This window comes from Caenorhabditis briggsae (genome assembly GCF_000004555.2).
Source record: "Caenorhabditis briggsae complete genome, chrI, whole genome shotgun sequence".
Taxonomy (NCBI): Eukaryota; Metazoa; Nematoda; class Chromadorea; order Rhabditida; family Rhabditidae; genus Caenorhabditis; species Caenorhabditis briggsae.
The window spans coordinates 10,050,622-10,066,873 of record NC_013489.2 but is presented as its reverse complement, the minus strand read 5'-3'; the positions used below and the strand labels follow the sequence as shown (position 1 = coordinate 10,066,873).

Genomic DNA, 16,252 nt, shown 5'->3' with positions numbered 1-16,252 from the left:
TAAAACTTTCAGAATTCACTCGGAACAGAAAAATGAAATCGATTCCGAAACGTTCTCATTCGAGAACTCGTTTTGACTATCGTCCCAATGGTCTCTCAATCTACTATCAACGTTCCACTGATGACGTGGAAGAGGAAATGATGAGAATTCGTGTGGTTACCGATGGAAAACCAATCGACGACTCTCTCCGTTCTTCCGTTTCTTCACCACCTGAATCTTCTTCATGGACCACACTGGGATCCACGTCTTCTGTTAGCGGAACAAGTGATAAGACGAAGAAAAGAACGAAGAACAAGCACAGAAAACGGAAGAGTAAGAATAAGAACAAATCTTCGAAACATCAAAAACGAATGACATCTCGTCCAGTGATCCTTTCAAAGAAATGGAAGACGTGTTTGAGAAGAAAGAAGGAACCAGAAGGCATGGACAAGAAGTCGTTGCGAATTCTGGATGATTTGAAGATCTTGAACTTCAAGATCCGAGAAAAGTTTCAAATTCCAATGGACTGTGGTCATATAATGAGTGATTCTGGAACCATCCGAAACAGCATTCCATCGCAAGTCAAGCAATTTTAAGTACATTCAATAATATGTTTAATTCCAGAATCTCTCCTGATTCCTCTCCATCTCCATCCGACGTCACAAGAACTGCAGTTGAACGTAGCCATTCCATGTCACCGATTCTCACTGCAGAAGCTTTTGATTATCGTGGACGTCCTCTGAAACCTTCTCTTGCAATCACTCCATTCCCTGGGGCTCGATCTGTGGAGACTAGAAAAAAGGTCAGAGAGTTTCTTCTTGGAGTTGGAAAAGATAAGGAAAAGAAGGAGGAGAAATCCAAGAAGCCACAATTTGCTGAATTCATGAAACCGCCTGTTCCACCAGTTGCTCACACCCCATCAGACACCGACTTGACTTACCTAAAACACTTGAGAAGGAGAAGAAGAAAGAGGCTCCGCCCATCAAACTGACACGTGTCAGTTCGGATACCAGATTTCCGGGTGCTCGTTCTCCAGCGACTCGTGAGAAGGTTCGGCTGTTGCTCAAGGATTGTGTTCTGAAGAAAAGATTGAAGGAATCGGTGAATGAGGGACCGTATGATAATGCAGAACTGACTCAAAGTTTGAAGAATATTGTGAAGGAAAGAGATGAGAGGAAGAAGAAAGAGGAAGAGGAAAAGAAGAAAAAGAAGAAGAAGGAGGAGGTGGTGAAGGTGAAGAAGACTGAATCGACCAGTTCCAGTTTGAGAACCATTTACTCGAAAAAGTAGTTTTCTGATTTTATCAAAATTTATACCATTTTAATTTTCAGCGCAATTGGATGTAACACCTGTACCAGCTGTACCAGATGCATCAGTTTTTGTACCGAGCAGCATACCAGAAAGGAGAAGAAGACGACTGAGGATTCTTCCAAAAGTAGAAAGGCAAAGAAGGATAAAAAGAAGAACAAGAAGAAGAAAAAGAAGGAAACCATCAGCAAGTCCTCCAGAAGTTACAGTACTTCAACTGCTTCTGAATCCATCGAAATTTCGGAGAAGTCTAAGAGAAAGTCCAAGAAGAAGAAGTCCCAATTCTTCTGATCCCTTGAACGTCTTCTTTACGCGGTTCATCTGTTTCTTTTTGTATTGTGACTTATTTTTAAATGAACGATGATTACCGTTAGAAATAACGAATATCTGTTTTTTATTGAGAAAGTTAATTTTCAAAGATCTGGAAATGTCAAGTTACAGGTCATGACCTACATCATTAGAAAGTTCTTAAATTTCCTTTTTGAATATATCCAGCTCAGGGCTGGGAGAGCAATGGGCTTTCACGGGTTTTGCAAAATACACATTTTGCAAAAAACACGTGAAGTGTTGAGTAAAGGCGCACAGGCAATTTCGTCGATGGGTCCCGACACGAAAAAACGAAAACGGCCTTAAAAATTTAATTTGGATTTTAAAAGATATTATTAATAAAATTTTTCGTTTTCTTCCTTTTTCATGTGTTTTGCATATTTTTTAAACATAAAATTCGTCGCATTTCGTGGCGAAATCCACTTTTTCTCACAGTTCACGATGACGGTCGGGCACTCAGCGTTATCATCGAACGTCTTCGAAAAATATTTTTCAAGGGCGAAGTCGATATGCTTGTGGTCCGAGTCCAGGTACTGATAAAAATCATTTCTAAATTAACGTCGCGTTGATTCGAATTTCGGATATGTCACGAAGAAGTCAGATGATTTCAGCAACTCGAGATGTGGAAGAGCAGCATCAACGGAGGATATAATTCCAGCAACGTTGCCGTCTGATTTTGCTTTTCGCGCTTCTTCTGCATAACCAATCATCTCTACATAGTTAGGAAAATTGGAGTGCTTCTGAAATTATTCAAGTTTATTTCAATACAATTTTGACCTAGTGGTGCAAAATATACATTAAAAATAACAATTATACTCTTCTCTATAAAAAATAAAATTTTGAAAACTTACGACAATGACCTTCTCCAGATGACGAAGTCCAATTTGGACAATCTGGATTTTCAAATCAAAACCAAAGATCTTCCGACCATCGGCAAAATAAAAATCCAAGTAGTCCTTTTTAATTATCGATATTGACATAATATTTTGTTCAAGCTGGTCCAAACTAGACTGAATTGATTTTAGAAATACAAAAAATTAGTCATTATAAAGTACTTGCTCGTCCAAAACCAAACGGAAATTATTGTGTGCAACGTCTTGGTGATCATTTGGAAATTTCCCAGATTATCTTTTTTTTAGTGAGCTAGAGGTAGATGTTAGGTGGGACCACTTCTCTTTGTTATACTTCTTTTCTTTTTTCTCACAGTGAAAGAGTTCGCATTGATTTTGGAATTTCAAATTTGAAATTTCCCAAGGGTCCCCAGAATCTTTGAAAGTGATTTTTAAAAAATGTTTTGAACAGTTTCAAAAAATGTTCCAATTATTCAGAAACGATACAAATAGCATTCTGGCGAAATTTGACAGCTCAATTTCGTCTTTGGGCTCAAAAAATCTCCAAAATGTGATTGTTGTAAGAACTTTGACAATCCCTAACTTCTTGAATATTGCTTGAAATTAACTGAAATCTATAGAGATAGGTTCAAATCTTGTATGTGATCGATTTAACAGTACCCCACCTCGAAAAGAGCAAAATGAGCAATTTTGAGAGGTTGAAGTTTTCGTTTTTTAAACGATCGGATGCTGTAATGACCAACCGGTAAGATCATTATTTAATTTTTCATCAAGCTCTCATGAAATACTTTTTTTTACTATGAAAACCATTGAAATTCATCAAAAAGCATCATAAAATATCTAGAGGACCGAACTGGAAATCAAAAATTGATTTCGAAAAAAGCAAAAAAGTTTAACCACGGCGGGGTTCGAACCATCATAAAATAGGAATTTGCTGATTTGCTTCTTATTGAACAACCCCATTATTGAATGAAAACACATACAAAAATTTATTTCATGACATCGTATTTCTTACAATAAACTAGAAATCAAAGAAATGTTTTTGTGAATTTCCTCCAAGTATTTATCTAAATCGTGGCTCTGCTTAACTTGAATCCCGTTCATCCTGAAGAGTTTTCTCATTGATGGAATCCTTTGCTTTTATAACCATCTCTTCGAGCTTCCAGGATTCGAAACACTGTCGGGCAACTCTTTGCCTTTCTTGTCTGTTTCCACTTTCCCAGTATGTTTCAGCATTCCCGTAGCTGTCACCAACCTAAACGAAAACGTGAGTCATTTTGAAAAATCAACTTAAATCTTACCTTGAAATCCACAATCGACAATCTTCCATCAGCATAAACTCCGTAATTCATTGAATGCAAATCTTCCAGTACGAAAAATCTTTTAATAAGTTCATGTTGTGTCATCACCTCATCGCTCATATCAGCTTCATCTGCTTGAAGTTTTTGACCGTGGTTAGTTGACACCCAACTGTGAACCCTGTCAAAATCTGTATATGTACATTTCCCCAAAATGCTGAAAATTTTCATCTGGAAGTTTCCAGAACACCTAACCCTTACAAGCCTGATTTTCTTTATCGTCTCTCTATACACGAACACCGTTTATATGTACCCTCATGCTTCCTCTGATTGGCAGCGGAGCGGTGACAAACTCGGTTGTGGGAGCGTGTAAGTAAACGGAAGGTCTTTCACAGTAAAAAAGTATTTCATGAGAGCTTGATGAAAAATTAAATAATGATCTTACCGGTTGGTCATTACAGCATCCGATCGTTTAAAAAATGAAAACTTCAACCTCTCAAAATCGCTCATTTTGCTCTTTTCGAGGTGGGGTACTGTTAAATCGATCACATACAAGATTTGAACCTATCTCTATAGATTTCAGTTAATTTCAAGCAATATTCAAGAAGTTAGGGATTGTCAAAGTTCTTACAACAATCACTATTTGGAGATTTTTGAGCCCAAAGACGAAATTGAGCTGTCAAATTTCGTCAGAATGCTATTTGTATCGTTTCTGAATAATTGGAACATTTTTTGAAACTGTTCAAAAAAATTTTGCAAAAATCACGGTTGTGAATTTTCTTATTTTTTAACTGTGATTAGTTGACGCCCAAGAAATAGGTTTGTTATTCATCGATTATTCATCGATTCAACAGTGTTCCATCTCAAAAAAAAAAAGCAAAATGGAGAAAACTGTGAAGTCAACATTTTTGGATTTTTGGTAGCGCAACGGATACATTTCCGAGGCATTGGCGTATTTCTACAGCTCGTCACGAGAAATGCGCCAACCAACCCAGTCTACAGTTAAAAAAATAATTCTACAGACTCAATGAACGTATGTTCGAGTAAGAAGAAACAAAATGGTAGAACTCGTGAAGAGAATCCAATCTCTGGAGAAGTTACAGCTACGATTGTTGCTCCAGAATCAGGCACTCCAGAAACAGAGACATCTGAAATAAAAAACTCCGAGAAAATAAATATATTATTATTATATCATGAGAGCCGGGTTTAAACAAAGTAAAAGGAAAATAAAAAGATTAAAAAAAGAAATTTTCGGTGCAATTCTGGGACTTAAAATTTCAGAAAATCGGAGGTTGAGAAACTGAGGAAGTTCAAAATCGAAGACTTATGAATTTCAAATTTTCAGCAATCCAAAACTCTGAAATTTAATTTCAGTTAGCTGAAACCAGTGAAAAGCTCGCGTTTTCTACTGGATTCAGATTACATTCGAAAAATAAACATTGAAAACGGCAAGTTCTTCAGAAGCTACAATATTTCAAATGCTTCTGAATCTACCGATATTTTGGAGAAGTTTAAAAGGAAGTCCAAGAAGAAGTCGAAATTCTTCTGATCCCTTGAACATCTTCTATTGTCATGGGTTTTTTGTATTGAGATTTATTTTTAAATTAATTATATAACCGGTTTTATTGAGAAAATTCATAATTTTCCTTGTAGAAAAATTATGATAGGTCGAGAGTTTGAATAAATGTACAAATAATTTTGTATAATGGAATTATTAAAGATCTTTGGATACTGTAACCATGATGACTCCAATCAGAGTGAATGCGTATGCAATGCCGAGAAGGATTAGGTTTCGTTTTCCCTGAAAATGCAAAAAAATTAATTTTTACCGTAAAATCTGTAATAGAAAAGGCCAAAAAACTTCAAAGTTCGTGTCATTCATCTCGATTTGTTTGAAAGATATAAAAAGTTGTCAACTGATAAATTGTTTATCACAATATCAGAAACATTTTATCAGTTGATACATTTTCAATAGCTCTTATATGGACCAAGAAAACTGAGATAAAACGTGACAGTGCGAGGGCCCTTCTATTACAGGTTTTCCGGTGAATTTTTGTAAATTCCAAAAAGTGCAGTTTTGATTTTCACCATTGGTATATAATAATTTTCCTCCAACAGTTCAAAAGATGAAAGTGTCTTGAAGCAGGAAAAAGTATAAAGTTCCTGTAGTCAAAAAAAATTAAACTTTTTTGACCATTTCACTTTCTTCTATCCTACCGGTATACCTAACCATTTCACTTGCCGATTTCAAATCAGCCATTTCCGAATCACCATAATACTACTTACCGTAATCTCCTTAAAATACAGTACACTCCATGCACTGACAATCAAACCGGGTGCAAAAGAGCATATTGGATAGGAGATTGTCTGTGACAATTTCTCATTTCCAATAAAGAATCCGCCCATTCCAAATGCGAAAAGTACACCAGCAAGAAGCGATGGAAGCACCAAGTATGAAGGAAGAGAGGGGTTGTTTTTTCTAGAAGATGGATTAAAAAATTTTAATTTATTAACAAGTCAAAACTCACTTTACACCCGAGTAAACTGCCAAAACCAATGTGGAAGTTGGCATGATTCCGAGGAAAAACGAGAAAAGATACGGTAGACCCTCTTTCGGGGCTCCCGGATAAAGATCCGGTCGGTTCTAATAAAGGTCACTGGAGTGCACATCGATCCGTAGAATAGTCCACTGAAGATTGCGGCCAGGAAGCAACTAAAAATCAGGGATAAAGCTGGAAAATTACGAGAGAAAATTACATGATCCGAATAGTTGGAGATATATGGTGTGGGTGTTGAATAATGTCGTCTTCACCAGAAGCTTGGGTGGCTAGCTGGAAAGTTTTTTTCTCTGTTTCAGAATCTAATCAAACACTTTGCAAATTTGAAATGCCTATTTTGACTTTATTAGAGATTTTTATCTGCCGTTAAAACTTTATTAGATAGCCATAGCACTCTATTGTTCGAAGATTGTCTGGGGTGGCACTGTATTAGGGGGTGGCATTCAATTAGAGGCTGACACTATATTGTCCGGAGCTAATTTCCACTAAAACTTATCACAAAAGTGCTCGATTTTCAATTCTTTCATAAAACGACTTCCGAGATTTTCTCGATTTTTCTACTTATTTTTAAAAAATTTCGGAATTTGATATTATCCTGACACATTTTTCAAATACAGTACCTCTTTTAAGCTTAAAAAAACTAGAAAACCAGAAAATGATTCTTTGTGCTATTCTTTAACTTTTACAACAGTGACATCAAATCCGCAGTGGCACTATATTAGAGGCTGGCATTCAATTAGGGGTGGCTATCTAATAGAGTCTTTACGGTATTTTAAAGAACCTACACTTTTCTCTGACGGAATCTCTACTCCTGCAGCCAACTTCTCAGCCATTTTCGGCTTGTACACTTTTGTTTTAATGAACAAAAAGAAGGAGCTTCTGCAAATCATCAATTTTCAAATGATTCACTTTTCAAACCTACCCCACAACCAGGACAACAACACCAATATAATTCAGAATCACTGAACTTGGAATTCCTTTTGGCACACCAAAAAGTCCATATCTGGAAGTTGCCCACCCAGTTAAACAAGATACAGTACTCCAGATAAGAATAGGAACAGCTAGTCCGAGTCGGTTCATGATGAGGATGGCGAAGGCGTTGGCTGGAATATTTTTTCAAATTGTTCCGGAATAAAACGAACCCTCACCTAAACACCAAACGGATCCTCCCAACATCGCCAAACCGTAAACTGGTGGGAACCCGAGTATCGCATGGACCACTAAACTAGTGAGAAATCCACCGAGGCCCATGAAGAATTGAACCATAAATCCTAGAATTCCAAAGATCGTTTTCAGGAAAGTTTTTGTCAGCTCTTCATATTTCAATTTTAAACAGGAATCAGTTTTTTTCAAAATCTAAGTCTAACAAAAATCTCGGATTCCTGTCCAGGTTTGAACTTCCGAGAAGCCGAGAAACAGTCACTTGAAATTTTGGAAAGTATAACTTTAGCTCACCATCACTGGACGGAAACCTTTTGATCGGTGCAAAAACAGATCCGAGAGCCAAAGCAGCCGTTACACAAGCCAATATTCCGACAATCATTTTTCTGAAACTGCACGACTGTAATTCCGCTGAAACTATGATTATATAGAACTGAAAAACTAGGCGGAAAATTGAATCGGAAACACAGTTCAAAGGGTTTGAGGACAACTTTGCATAAATAACTCTTATACAGGGAGCGGTACGGTAGGACACAGAAATCATGAAAACACGAAACTAGTTGAACGCATTGAACACTTTTTCAGACAGGACGAGATGTAAGTGATTTATAAAGGTGACAGTAGGGAAGGGATGATGTCAGCGGATGGGATCAAAAATATCCCGTTGAACGAAAAGGACCACATCAGAGAACGTTTCGAGGGAAAGTATCCGAAATATATCAGATTCAAAGTTTTAAACCTTTTAACAGTATTTTCTTATACTGAAGATTTCAGACAAGTGTTTTCAAAATTCTGTAAAACTTGTAACAGAAGGGCCTTAAAATTTGAACTAATTTATCTCGGTTCCTATCAAACGCATTTGACGCATTTTTGATATCTTGCATAGAAATTGAGATAATTGAGCTTATACTTGACAGTGTGGAGCCCTTCTATTACAAAAGTTTTTTCAAGCTTTACTAGATATTTTGCTGCTTCAGGACAATCTGACACAAATAACAACTTTAAGGGGATCTGGAAAAACTTTAAAGGAAATAGTTTCGATCTTTTATGGCAATTATCTCAAACTTTTCGGCTGTTTTGACCGGAATTATCGCCTTTTCCAATTTTTTCTGTCCACCTCGCACATAGAACAAACTGCGCTGGGAAGATTATGCAAAGTGTTTTCTGCTGAAAACTTGCATTATTTGACCTTATTGCTTAAATGATTCATGTTTTTCTCTCTGAACTTTTGGCTTCGTTTTCAGATTCTTATACATCGAGCTGCTAATTTAGCCAATGTATTAGAAGTATCTATTTGTATCCCAAAAAGTTCAATTACTCATTTACATTCCTGTTTTTTATTCTGGTTTAGATCATTGGAACAATACAATTTCCTGTTATTATGTTTTAAAACCCGGTGACTGTTATTATGTCGAAAAAGGAACAGTCTGAAAAATGTACTTCGAGATGAAAAAGTTCAACAATACATCATTGAACAAAACATGAGTTTGCTCATGTAGACTTTCTGAAACATAATTTTTTAGAATTTCATCCTAATGAAATGAAAACCCGAATCGTTTTGTTATAGCAAAAAGTGGCACATCGAATACAAAAAGAAATCAAGAATTAGAGCGAAGAGAACAATGATATGTGGATGCAAATTTGACGACCGAATCTTCCGAAATCAATTTGTTCGAAACTCCGAAATCCAGAAGAACTTTCCAGATGAGCATGTACTGCTGAAGAGATGTTGCACGACCGGTCAAACGGAGATTTGTCACAATCTCAAAAATCAAAATTTGTGTTTTCGGAACCTAAATAAATAGAATTACCTGTTTGATATCAGGTAGTTTGAAATGAGTGTTGATTGATTGCAATGCAATTTCAATCGCCACCAAAGTACCAGATCTTCCGACACCAGCAGCACAATGAATAATCGGTGGAGTAGTTCTTGCTCGGATTTTTCTGAGAATCTTCAACATGACTTCCGATGATCCAGGCACTTGATAATCAGGCCATTCTTTCCATTGTAAATGAGTAATCACTCGAGATTCACCCTCAAATGATAGATTTAAACGAGTTGAAACGACCATTTTATTATTGGTTGCTTCCTCGAAAGTCACTGTTAATTTGTCGAAACGAAGGGTGGAATTTGCGTTTCGAGGGAAATATTCACAACATTTCTCTCGATTTGTTTCCACAAACTGACATAACATCACAATTGCATTTGATCTCTCCTGCCAAACCATCCTCCAAAAATCAGCAATCGTTTCTTTTTTTGGTCCTTGGGTCAAAATATATCCACTTTTCAAGAAGGGACTTTTGATATGATTCGCGTGGATGTAGTCAGATGATGGATTGTTTTTCTGGGCCATGAATGTGAGACGAACTCGAGAACTGTCAAGACATGGAATATCTGAAATTGAAGAAAATCAGAAAAAGGATCAGAATACTCTGAATCTTACTGAAATATCTGTTCTTTCTGGAATTCGCTCCATTATTGAAAGCCATACATTGTTCCGATGGTGGATCCCCAGGCAGCTCACTGAATTCATATTTGAAGTCGTCAAGTGTCATTTTCTGAGAGGCCATCCCAAGGTCCTTGAATAACTTCCGATATGTATCACGTTGCTCTTCATCCTCGGCCAAGGATACTGACTCCTTGGTCTGAAAATGTTCTTCTCTTTTTATCAAGGTCGTCGGGGTCCAGGCCGACCGCGGACTTTCTTTTCTTTTGGAAATAACCTGCGCCGCTGAATTCTACCTATCAGAGAAGTACCCTAACCAAAACTATCGCGCCCCATAATTTCTCACCTCACTCTCGTCCATTCCTGAATCTTTAGGAGATCTTTGATTCTCAGATGATTTCTTCTCAAGTACAATGTTCCTAGCATTCCTCGGATACCCATTCAGACTTTCTCCATCCAATCCAATCAATGAACGCTCACTTTTCACCATTTTCGCGGGGACGGGACCTTTCTGTTTTGGTTTAACATTCTCCATGGACTCGGTACTGCCGCTTAAAGAATTGGAAAGACTTATTCCTGATTTAGATTTTCTTCTGTTTCTCCAAGCCACTGTCTAAATAGTCGCTTCTGAAATAACAGTAGACATGTTAATTAGGTTATTCAAAATATCGCTCACTTCAAGTCAGTGGATCTCACTGATGTTGGAGGTGTCGACGTGGATTTCTGTTGCTTCTTGTTTGGTGTCAAAGTAATTTGGTGAACTACTCCTTTTGGCACGGATTTGCAATTTGGAGAATTCTGTTTCGGCGGTGGAGATGGCTGGACAAGTCGGCGTATATCCAAGACAGTGATTTCAAGTAGGATTGCTGTAGATATTTGGAATTTAAATCTGCCGTATTTATCCCTGGATTACTGTACCTAAAATTTATTTGTATATTTAGTCAATTTGAAATAACTAAAACAACACGATTTTTTTCAAAGCTACCGTAACCTGAAAATAGTTTTATTTCCGGATTTATTTTCTTAATTTCCGTTTCAATTCTTTCACTTTCAAAAGTTTTTAAACCAGAAAATAAATCCTGAAAATAAACATATTTTTTAGGTTACGGTAGTTGTCGTTGTGGGATCTTCGACCACGGTCACACGAATTTCTCTTCCGCAGCTGCGAGTTTTTGTACCAGCAAAATATTATAGTTTAAAAGTGTCGAATTATCAGTAAGTGGAGCTTCCATTTTCTTTCTTATCTAAGAAAAAATATGGAATATTTGAAACGGAATTTTTTTATTATATAACCCATATGAATAATATCATATCTTCAGTGTTGTTTCCTAGGCAACATTCTTCAGATTTCACTATTTTCTATCCAAAATATGTATGATTCATCCTTCCGAAGTTCTTCCAGTGTCCTCCATTCCAAAATTTCATCAGTTCAATCATCTTCCAGACATTTCAAGTATCCACCCCCGTAATCCATTTAGCAGATTGATATTTATTTTCGATTCGTTCAACATCGTTGCAAAAAGAAGCATCTCAAGAATGGAGGAATTGGCAATCAGGTTGGTATAAAAAGAATTTCCATGCTCCTTCCAAATTCATACTCGATCTCCATTTCAAAAAGAAGCGATCGAAAAACTAGATAGTTTTCAATCTTCTCTATTTTCCATCTCTCTCTCTCTGTCTGACCTTGAATCTAGTGTTTCCATTCTATACCCCACCCTGATTTTTTCTCGAAAGGGGGCCGATGAATTTGCCAGATAAATAGCGGCAAACTGTCGGCCGAACGACCTCTTTGTGAGACAAAAAAGATAATATCAAAATGAGAGAAAAATGAGGAAATGAGAGAAAAAGAGAGGTCTTCTGCTTCATTTTTAAATTGAGGTGGAATGTACTTTTGGACAGTGTAATGTTTGTAATTTGGCCAATTTCAGTTTTTACGATTTTTGAAACAACAACTTTCATTTTTTACTGGTGGTGGTATTTTACATTGTGAGCTCCCTAATTGTAAGATTATTCTGATTTTCGAAAGCTAAAAAATGTATAAACTTCATAAATTAGTCGTATTCTTTGACATGTTGTGTGATATGGATTCTGCATTCTCTTTAAAGGGGGACTCCGACAAAAAAATTATATTTGATTTTTTTTGTTTTAAAATTGAATATTTTGACTTGAACACACTTTTTTGCTGTCTTTATATAATAGTTGATGAAACAGTTTCATTCTTACGGTAATTACAGGAAAAAAACGGCTGAAAACAGCGAGAATTGGGTTGAAAAATGGGTGGCCGCGTGGCCGAACTCAAGATTTTTCTAGTCCCTCGTTGACGAGAACTGAGCGGCGCTTCAATTTTGTCGGTTTTCGGGGACATCGACTTTTTTTTCTGAATTTTTTCGTATTAGTATTATAAAAATACCTTACTTCGAGAACATTTTAAAACAAAAAAATCAAATATAATTTTTTGGTCGGAGTCCCCCCTTTAATAATTCTCTTTGAAAAATAGGTGATACTTGAAACAGAAAGTTTCGATTTATAAAAATTATTTGAAAGACACCATTTTCTATTTTCTGGAAGTTTTCAGAAGACCTGAGTATAGCTCGAATTGACAGAGAATAAGCCTATTCATGCTATCTGAAATAGGTTTTGTTAACAGAAGTCTACCGAAGTATGCAAGAATCAACCCAACTAAATAAAATTAGATGAAACAGCAAATCTTTCTATTAATTGATTTCTTCCATTTAAAAAAGTTTCAAAACTCTATTTTTGGAGGAAACATTTTTTCGAACAAACAACGCGATTTTTTAGTAACACCTTCTTTGGACTTTTTAATAATTTTTTGTTTGTAGCGTCCCAATTTGAGATTTCTGGAATAAGTTACGAACAAGTTGAAGGGTGACTTCAAGCAATTTTTTTGCATTGAAATGTCCCCAAAGTTATGTATTTTCGTACTGTCAATTCGAAAAAATTCAGGAAAAAGTTCGAAATCCCTGAAAACGCCGTCGAAAATTCATGCGCGATCAGTTCTCGTCCAAGTTTTTCATCCAATTTTTCAGCCATGAGGTCAACGAGATTTTTTTGTTCTATTCATCGAGATTTTAGTGGAATAATTCAATTTTCTAACAATTACAAAAGAGAACGACCTGAAACGGCGAAAAATCCTGAAAAATTAAATTAAAAACAGCCTACACAGTGGTCTTGGACTAAAATTCCCGCGACCCTCTTGGACGAGAACTTGCACTTTCTACAGCGTTATTAGGGATTTTGATTTTTTCCTGAATTATTTTCAAAGTAATATTATGAAAATAAATAACTTTGGAAACATTTTCACGACCAATGTAAACAGTGAAGATGAGTCAGGAGGCAAACCACAATATTGTGTGATTTCTAGAAAACAAGTTTCTGGTTTTCTGACTTTGGAGTTTGTTTTTCGAACACTAAGTCAAGGCTACAATTAAGTACATATATTTGTTCAGCTAGAAATGAATCATTGTGAGAAAAAAAGAACCATTTCAAGAACTTGGCACATTTATCATCTATTCCGTTCTCTGCATGTTTCTTCTTGTTTATACTAGACTCCATCTTAGTGTATTCTGTTATCATTCCCATTCCTTTGACCAACAATTGACCAACTTGTCCATTACGTGGCAATCAAACAAGCCTCGTGTTCTTCCACCTCCCCTAGAAAGTACCACCTATAAATACATTTTCCAGTTTCCCCAATTCTATGCACTTTTCCTTTCTTTTGACAAGTGTTTTGCTTTACTTCCTTTTTCCACAATTTCCCCATAAAGTTTCCGAAAATTCCAGAATGTCCGCCGAACAGTTTATTGGCCGTTGGAAGCTCGTCGAATCCGAGAACTTTGAGGATTATCTGAAGGAGGTTGGAATCGGTTTGATCCTCCGAAAAGCCGCTTGTGCTGCCAAGCCAACTTTGGAAATCAAGGTTGAAGGAGATAGATGGCATGTGAATCAACTCAGCACTTTCAAGAATACTACCCTGGATTTCACTTTGGGAGTAGTGAGTTTTTTGAAAATTGGTTTCGAGATTGTTGATTTTTTGAAATAGAAATTCAATTACCTGAAAACCTGCAAAAAGATTCCCCGCACTGTCAAGTTTGAGCTCAGTTATCTTAATTTCTATGCAAGATATCAAAAATGTATCAACTAACAAAATATGTCTATATTATGATAATCAATTTATCAGTTTACAACTTTTTATAGCTTTGACAGGACTTGATAAAAATTGGCTCAAAATGAAAAATTAGGTTCCCCTTTCAAATTTCTACATATTTCTTCATTTCACTAGCCCAGAACTTTCGAATTTATATGATCTTTAGTGTTGAACCGAACTACTCGGAAACTTTTTTCTCAAAAAGTGATAATAGAAATAGTGGGTCACAGGGCAACTGGCACACGTGGCGTTGTAGTATGTCAACACAGAGGAAAGGTATCATGAAAAGAAGAAAGAACGAGTGAACTTTGTATCCAAATGGATAGGACAAAGTGTAACTGAGGGTTCTATGGGTTATAGTAGAGAAGTTAGCGAAATTGTGTTAATGACTGTTCACAACATTCAATCGACTATTAATATGTAACCACGGATGTTTACTTTGAGCAAGAAACAGTAATTTCTTGGAGAGTATTTTTTTGAACTGTCGATTTCAGTTGTAGGCTATTATGCTTGTCTGCGAAAAAAAAAGGTTAGAGAGTATTTTTTGCAGTCTGAATACGGTAGCGATATCGAAGCGGAGAGCCTAAATAGCACACAAACGGTGGAGACGCAGACACTTTTTCTCTGCGTCTCAACCTTTTTTTTCTCAGACAAGCATAATATATAACTTATAACACTGAAACATTTGATACAATCCGATTGAGAACTTGTGATCAAATATAATTTTGAAACTATTTTTATTATTTTTCTAGAGAAACAGCAATTTTCGCAAAAATTCATTTAAAAATGAGGAAATTACTCCGACCAAAATTTTTTTGCATAAGATGTTTATCATAATATTACTTCGAAACATTCGAAAAAACCCAAATCTTTCAAAAAAAGGGTGAATAGGGACGAGTGTTTCAGTTCCCGCACAGTGAGAAACCCAGGCCACGGCAGTGGGTCGGATTTTTGAAAATGACCGACAGTAGTTTTTACGTGCATGAGATAAAAAAATGACTAAAATTGTACCATGTAGGAATGCTCCCAGACGTCGTGGCCTAGGTTTCTCACTGCAAATCGTCGTCCCTCCTCGGAATCTTTTTTTTTTAAGTTTTCAATTTTCAACGGCGTTTATAGGGTGTTTCGGATTTCAAAAACATTTTCGCAATAATACTAGGAAAATACAAAAAAATTGAAAATTCATATTTTTTATGGTATAGAAAGTTCTTGATTGACTTTAAATGTGCAATCCCGGAAGTATAACTTATTCATAAAACAGTAATTCCTTACTATTTTTTTTCTAGATTTGGAATCAGGAAAATGTCAGCTTTCAGATGATATAGGTCACTACCCGTATCGCCACACCCGAGTTGGGGTCTTCCCTAGTTAGAAAGCCATTTTTCAATCCTATGAAGATAACTGATCAAATTGTTTTAAAATTATTTTCGAAAACTTCCCAGGTGTAACAGTATGTTTTTTGCAAAAAATCAGTCGAGTACTACTAAAATGTTTCAATTATGATTTTTTAAATAAAATCAATTGCATTCCAGGAATTCGACGAGACAACTCCAGATGGCCGTCAATTCAAGTCGACAATCACAATTGAGGACGGAAAGGTTGTCCACAGACAGAAAAAAGTCAAGGAATCCGATCACGATTCGGTGATCACTCGTTGGTTCGAAGGAGAGAAACTCATCACAACTCTTCAGTCTGGATCTGTTGTCTCTCGTCGTGCATACATCCGTGAATAGATTCTCTCTTCTTTTTTGATTTACAATATTTCTCATTCGATAAACTGTGCCCCATTGAAATTGTTATTGTTTACTCTATGTGTGATGGTTGTTGAAGTGAAACTGGTTGTGACAACCTGTATTCTATTATTTTCTAACATTTTTGTTGTTTTTGAATGACCTGGTCATACCCAAATCAGTCGGTTTATAAGGCCTTTTTTTGGTTTTGACTGAAATCAATTTTTTAGTATGACGAAAGTTCTTTTGAAATATTGGTCGATCAAAGATCAATGATTTTCGAAAAGTCAACAATGGGAAAATACGAATTGTTTGTTCATTTTTCTCTCCACCTCATTTTCTGATCATTTTTGCTTTCATGAGAACAATTATGTTCTCTCATTGATTTTCAGATATTATTCCCTACAGTAATCCGTTTCATTTTTAAA

At 36.2% G+C, this 16,252-nt stretch overlaps 6 protein-coding genes across 6 annotated transcripts; 2 read left to right on the top strand and 4 right to left on the bottom strand.

The window, feature by feature from the left end:
* Positions 1-32: 32 nt before the first annotated feature.
* Positions 33-1,578, top strand: CBG12718 (the record flags this gene model as incomplete). The annotated part of the gene is made up of 4 exons (XM_002640161.1): positions 33-487; positions 604-883; positions 934-1,265; positions 1,311-1,578. 4 exons carry the CDS (start codon positions 33-35, stop codon positions 1,576-1,578), a joined length of 1,335 nt encoding a protein of 444 aa, XP_002640207.1.
* A 590-nt stretch (positions 1,579-2,168) lies between these two features.
* Positions 2,169-2,594, bottom strand: CBG25367 (the record flags this gene model as incomplete). Its single annotated transcript, XM_045240907.1, has 2 exons — positions 2,169-2,354; positions 2,466-2,594. 2 exons carry the CDS (start codon positions 2,592-2,594, stop codon positions 2,169-2,171), a joined length of 315 nt encoding a protein of 104 aa, XP_045099322.1.
* A 955-nt stretch (positions 2,595-3,549) lies between these two features.
* CBG25366 lies at positions 3,550-3,886 on the bottom strand (the record flags this gene model as incomplete). Its single annotated transcript, XM_045240900.1, has 2 exons — positions 3,550-3,720; positions 3,767-3,886. The coding sequence occupies 2 exons, from the start codon at positions 3,884-3,886 to the stop codon at positions 3,550-3,552; spliced, it is 291 nt and encodes a 96-aa protein (XP_045099321.1).
* Positions 3,887-5,477: 1,591 nt separating this feature from the next.
* CBG12716 lies at positions 5,478-7,864 on the bottom strand (the record flags this gene model as incomplete). The annotated part of the gene is made up of 7 exons (XM_045240895.1): positions 5,478-5,564; positions 6,050-6,242; positions 6,292-6,407; positions 7,107-7,200; positions 7,244-7,424; positions 7,470-7,634; positions 7,777-7,864. 7 exons carry the CDS (start codon positions 7,862-7,864, stop codon positions 5,478-5,480), a joined length of 924 nt encoding a protein of 307 aa, XP_045094953.1.
* A 1,216-nt stretch (positions 7,865-9,080) lies between these two features.
* Positions 9,081-13,523, bottom strand: CBG12715 (the record flags this gene model as incomplete). Its single annotated transcript, XM_045240892.1, has 8 exons — positions 9,081-9,245; positions 9,294-9,877; positions 9,927-10,128; positions 10,276-10,542; positions 10,626-10,795; positions 11,681-11,817; positions 13,290-13,330; positions 13,446-13,523. The coding sequence occupies 8 exons, from the start codon at positions 13,521-13,523 to the stop codon at positions 9,081-9,083; spliced, it is 1,644 nt and encodes a 547-aa protein (XP_045094952.1).
* Positions 13,524-13,731: 208 nt separating this feature from the next.
* On the top strand, positions 13,732-15,827 carry Cbr-lbp-5 (the record flags this gene model as incomplete). The annotated part of the gene is made up of 2 exons (XM_002640158.1): positions 13,732-13,941; positions 15,627-15,827. The coding sequence occupies 2 exons, from the start codon at positions 13,732-13,734 to the stop codon at positions 15,825-15,827; spliced, it is 411 nt and encodes a 136-aa protein (XP_002640204.1).
* Positions 15,828-16,252: the final 425 nt, after the last annotated feature.